The sequence below is a fragment of the Benincasa hispida genome, chromosome 6 (genome assembly GCF_009727055.1).
Source record: "Benincasa hispida cultivar B227 chromosome 6, ASM972705v1, whole genome shotgun sequence".
Lineage (NCBI taxonomy): Eukaryota > Viridiplantae > Streptophyta > Magnoliopsida > Cucurbitales > Cucurbitaceae > Benincasa > Benincasa hispida.
The window spans coordinates 40,154,685-40,160,665 of NC_052354.1; the positions used below are offsets into that span (position 1 = coordinate 40,154,685).

Below are 5,981 nucleotides of genomic sequence, written 5' to 3' on the forward strand. Positions count from 1 at the left end.
TCCTCTCATTTCACATATTTTCAAAGGAGGAAAAAAAAAGGGTTAGAAACTTGATTCCCCTTCCACAAATGATGAAAAAAACAATAGTAATAATGAAAATGAAGTTTTCCATATATAGATTCTCATTCTTTTAAATCAAATGGGCTTAAAATACATATAACTTCACTAGAAATATTGAGTTACAAAAAGGCAAACTTATATTAATTGAAGATGTGAACATTTTTGTTTGTTATTAAATAATTTTACATCCTATAGTCAACTAAAAATCGAATTGGCGTAGAGCAAGAAATGGAAGACACAGAGCTTAGGGCAGAGGGCAGAGGGCAGAGGGCAGAGGAAGAAGGAAGACAAGGACTGAACCAAGAAAAGAACAAATCAAGAACAACCCACCTAATATATTCACTGCCTAATTATTACCAATCATTAATACTCGCTTTTCCCTTCCATTCTTGTTTGGTTCAGCATCTTGTAAATGAAAAATCCCCCAAAATTTTGCTTTCAATTTCTATCCCCAATTTCTTTGTGTTGTAATTACTCACCCTTTGTTTTTGGCAAATTTTCGTTACAACCTTCTCTTGTTGAACCGTCACTACCCTTTATCCTTTCAATTTTCTCTCTCTTTCTTTCTTTCTTTAACCCCATTCCTCCTTTTTCCTCATTTGGATTGATCTCACCCTGACAAGGGGAGGTTTTCAATCCCGATTTTCCTCCCTTCGATTCTTTTCTGCTTCCATTTCTACGGGATTTGGATCACTTTTTGGATGAAGCAGGAAAAAATCGAAGGTTTCCATTGGCATTCGGGGCTTTTTCTTTCAAAACCGCAAGTGGGTCTTTCAGTTTTTGATCATTTGATTCATTTCTGAGTTGGGTTTTGGCGATTGAAGATTCTTGTTGAAGAACGAAGTGGGGTTCGTCGATTTTTGCTGATTTTGAAAGTGCAGAGAAATTCTTTAAGGAATTGGAGTTTTGGGTTTTTCTCTTTTGTATTTTACCTTCTTTGTTCAATTATCACCTCGGCATTTCCTTAGCCGGCTGCTTCCTTGTATTCCTTATCATTTAGGGAATTATGTAAAGTTGTTTATATATTGAATTTCTAGATTGTTGTAACCAATCAATTTGGATATTCCTGATTGATTGGTGGGAATTAGGTTGTATATTTCTGTGAATTTGGTTGGATTAGTTTGTAAATCCTTGGGGTTATTTTGTTGCACATACACAACTTTAGGTGAGAGTATCAGGTAGAAAGGTGGTCTTGGGCTCTTTTGATACACTATATAGGTTGTGAGAGAAATCTTTGGGGAAACAATGAAATTTCTAAGCATTGTTGGGAATTCCTTTGGATGTTCTGCATCTGGGGAACGATTAGTTTCAGCTGCAAGAGATGGAGACCTGCAAGAAGCTAAGGCTTTATTGGAATACAATCCTCGTTTGGCGAGGTATTCAACTTTTGGTGTAAGAAATTCCCCTCTCCATTACTCTGCTGCTCATGGCCATCATGAGGTATTTTTCTTCTCTCTTGAAGAGATTGATTTTTCTCTTCAACTTAGAGTTTCTATTTTCCAAATGTCTATCTGATGCTGACTCAACTTACTTTGCCATCCATTTGAGTAGATTGTCTCCCTCTTGCTTGAATCTGGTGTCGAGATCAATCTACGGAATTACCGGGGTCAGGTATGATTTGGAATGTTGTTGTTTGTTGCTCTCTGTTTTCATTTTGCTCCATTTGGTTCATTCCTCAATGTGATGTTGCATTATATCCATCAATGAATTCCAAAACTATGATTAGACTAGACCCTTTGTTATGTGTTAGTTGTTTGTTTCTTTTATACAACGACATGTGAACCTTCGATATTTTGGTTGATTATATAATGTCTTAACCAGTTGAGCTGCTCAAGTTTCCAATATATGCAATATTGTTAAGAGTTCAAAATTGAAAATTTCATTTCTCATCAACAGACTGCCTTGATGCAAGCTTGTCAACATGGTCATTGGGAGGTTGTTCAGACTCTTATGCTTTTTAGAGCCAACGTGAGCTACATCCCTTAGCCTTAATTCTACCAGTTCTAATTTCTCTATGAAGTAGTTTATGGGAAATGTTTGATAATGTTGTCATCATTTCTTTGGGAGACATCAGATTCACAGAGCGGATTATTTGAATGGAGGTACTGCTCTTCATTTGGCTGCTCTGAATGGTCATTCTCGATGCATCCGACTTCTGCTTGCTGATTATGTTCCTAGTACACCAAAATTTTGGAATATGTTAAATGGTAGTTCGAACAATGAAGAACCAGTTTCTAAATCTGAGTTCAGGTACTGTTGTTTGAATATAATCCTAGTCAGTTACAAACTTTTCTTTTTATTTTTATGCTACGTCAAGTCATTGATTTTTTTACCTGCATCTCATCCCTTAGTGCCCTGAAGGAGGTAGTGAACAGAACATCAGATGGAGGCATCACAGCACTGCATATGGCATCGCTAAATGGGCACATTGACAGTGTGCAATTACTTTTGGACTTAGGTGCCTCTGCTTCTCAGGTTACCGTAGAAGATGGTACCACCATTGATCTAATAGGTAACTAGCATTTTAGTTCCTGTTTTTTGTTTCCCTTGTGTGTTTTTGGTGAATATGAGTTGTGCTATTATGAAGGTGTTAACTGAACCTCTATTTTTTTTTTTTTTTTTCCTGTTATTTTTCATTATTTTTTATTTTCTGTTTCTCAGTTCTGAAAAGCTTAAAACTGTTGAAGTATATCATGTTCAATAGTTTTAACCATGTTCTATTAGACTACTAATGTGAAGAAAGGTTCATTGCATGTTACTGTCATAAAATAATGAAAATTGGTCTGCTCTGTACTTTGCTGCATCAAAATTTACATTTTTGAGTCTAATAGCATGTGAATGTGGGAATTTAAATCTCTGACTTTTTGGTCAATGAGATAATACTTTAGTTAGTTGAACTATGTTTAGGTTGGCACGAAAGTTTAGATTCTAATTCGCTTTAATCGATTATTATTAGATATTGATTTTTACGTTTAGAAATGTGTCATTGTATTTTGAAGTTGGGTGTATTCTTTCTGAAAAAAAATCATATTCAGTTAAACACGTTCATTAGTCATGATTTTCTTCCAACAGAGCTTGCTAGCTAGGATTAGTCTGTTAGAACCTGCAAAAGATTGAATTTTGAGGCTTTCTTCTTAAGTTTGATTTTATTTCCCTAAAGATGATCATGTTTTCATTTTTAGGTGCTGGAAGCACTGCCCTTCATTATGCTGCATGTGGCGGGAATGCCCAATGCTGTCAAGTAAGTCCTCATTTGAAGGCCATAGGAAAATGATGAGAACTTTTCACAATTCAGACCTATAATTGTACATGGTACTTGAAATGATAGTTTCCGTGTTTTGGTCTCAGATGTTGATTGCTAGGGGAGCCGATCTTACTGCTCAAAATGCAAATGGGTATGCTTCTCGAGTATTCATATTCAAATGCTGTTAATTTCAACCTTGGTGAAGGTCAAACCTTTTATGGATGGTGGATGCATCTCGTAGTAATTAGTTTCTCTGCTTGGTTTTTGTTTCAATTCTTTGTCATTCCTATTCTAGATAAAGAAATGGCCATTGGATCTTAAATTAGTAAATGGCAGGCTAATTTGGATGAGAAAAGGTGTTCTAAGCTTTACGTCGTTGTACGGTTACTGGGAATCATAACGAGTGCTGAAATACTTTCTGTAATCTGACTCCTTGTTTGTTAGTTTGAAATCATGGCTTTCCGTGCTTATAGCCTATGACCCAAAATAAATTGTCATGCTAAGAGTGTTTTACTGATTCTACTCTTCTATATGTGACAATTTTGTTGTAAGTTGTTTCTAATTCTCATGGTTATGATGCACAATGAAGATCATAAATAAAACAGTCCTTTTCTTTTTTGGGATTTTTATATAGTTCTATTTGTCTTACCCTATAAACTTGAAGTTGTCAGATCATCCTATGTTACTTTTATCTTATTGAAGATGGACTCCCTTGATGGTTGCTCGTTCATGGCACCGAGACTGGCTTGAGGAAATTCTTAGCAAAGAACCAGGAGCAGCAGCAACAAATCTTGTCCCTTCACCATATTTGACTCTTCCCCTTATGAGCATTGTTAGAATTGCTAGGTGAGTTGTTCTTGGCGAAAAATATCAAAATATCTACTGCCGTTCTCTATTCGGTTTTTAACTTAAGTTTCAGTAAAGTTTTGTTACCTTTCACAATCAACAATCTGGTTTCAAACTTCTTCAGTTCCATTAGCTCATTCTTACCATCACTTTAGCCTCGATCCAATGCCCCACAAATATGGTTAGAAAATGCTTATGTCCTGTTCTAGTTCTAGCTTAATTTTCGATGTAGCTGATTTCAGTATATCCTACCCTACATTAAGCAATTTCATAATGTATTTGTTATAGCTCCTTTGATGCCATTTCTACTTTTGGTGTTCTTTTCTTCTTTAATTGGTTTCGATTATGTAGACCATCGGATGACTAAATTAAGAACCCGTGTATTTTTCTTCAGAGAATGTGGATGGAGAAGTTGTGACTCTCTATCTACATGTCAAGATCCATGTGTAGTCTGTTTGGAGAGAGAATGCACAGTTGCTGCACGAGGTAATTTTGATTAAGGAAGACAAGAAGATTTCGTTATGATATTTCTCGTTTCCTTTCTATGTTGTTATAGTTTGCAATTCTCATATCAAATTTGTCCACTTATGTTCTGATACACAACGGAATATGATCTATAGAAATTGCTTCAGTTTTCAACATTCAAACATGCTCGTGGTTAATGCACATTATGTTGAACGTTGCAGGTTGTGATCATGAGTTCTGCACGAGCTGTGCGTTGTACCTTTGTTCCACAAACAGCACATCATCAGTTTCTCTTGGTCCGCCTGGTTCAATAGCATGCCCACTCTGCCGAAATGGCATAGTTTCCTTCGTTAAACTTCCCGGAACGAAGCCAATTGCCAAAGAGATCGCCAGAACAAGTTTGTCTCTATCATTCTGCACTTGTTCTGGTGAGGCACCAGAACCTCCCACATTAACCACCCCATTATGCAAGCCCGAGTTCACTTGCTCCCGGATTTCTCCACTCGGAACATCGTTTCGATCCCTCAGCTGTCAGAGGTTTCCTTCAATGAAACTGAACACCAATCTCTGTATGGGAGATCCTCACAGTAGTAGCTCCTCTTTGGTTCCTTGCAATGTTGACAGGAGCATGAGGAATCATGTTGCCAGGTGTTCGAGATCGTCAGGTTTTCGACGAACAGCATCCGAAGGTAGGAGATCATGGTTATCTGCACTGAATCAGTACGTAACAACTGGAAGCGGATGCTGAAAATCATCTAAGGCAATTATAAATACCTCTTTTCCCCTCAGAAATTTTACTTTGAAGGTCTTTTTCCCCTCTTTAACATTTACTTTTTCCTTTTTACTTTATTCAGTGTCCATATACTTGCCCCAAAAAAAAAAGGGAAAAAAAGAGAAGGAAAAAAAAAAAGAAAAGAAAGAAGGATCATACTCTGGAAATGATCCTATATAATAATCATTTTGATGGTATGTAATATGTTCAGCTCCATTTAGTTTCAAATATGAGCCTCTTTTTTTGGCCCTTCCATGTAAAAGAAGAGAATGCTTAAATTTTTGGTGAGATTGATGAAAGGTTTGTATATATGTGCTATGAAAAGTTCCAATGTTGTGTATTGGAAGGAACGTTTAGATCTCTCTTTTTTCTCTTTGCAGAGAATTTTGTATGAACATGAAATGGAAGTTTATAACCTAAATGAAATATGTTTTATTTATTTATTTGTCGTTATTATTTTTTGATAATATATGAGGTGGTGAGGTGAAGTCGATGGTACAAATTTTATATTAGTTGAGTTATGAAGATTACAATGAATGTGTTCTACTTTGAATGGTTGTACAAGTTGTAGTACATAACATGTGCTATTTTAAA

General features: G+C 36.1%; 1 protein-coding gene across 1 annotated transcript; it reads left to right on the forward strand.

The window, feature by feature from the left end:
* Positions 1 to 299: 299 nt before the first annotated feature.
* On the forward strand, positions 300 to 5,747 carry LOC120079841 (probable E3 ubiquitin-protein ligase XBOS32). The gene is made up of 10 exons (XM_039034271.1): positions 300 to 1,500; positions 1,612 to 1,671; positions 1,957 to 2,028; positions 2,135 to 2,310; positions 2,412 to 2,572; positions 3,243 to 3,301; positions 3,409 to 3,455; positions 4,007 to 4,150; positions 4,545 to 4,636; positions 4,837 to 5,747. Exons 1-10 carry the CDS (start codon positions 1,306 to 1,308, stop codon positions 5,361 to 5,363), a joined length of 1,533 nt encoding a protein of 510 aa, XP_038890199.1. The 5' UTR covers positions 300 to 1,305; the 3' UTR covers positions 5,364 to 5,747.
* The last annotated feature ends 234 nt before the right edge of the window (positions 5,748 to 5,981 follow it).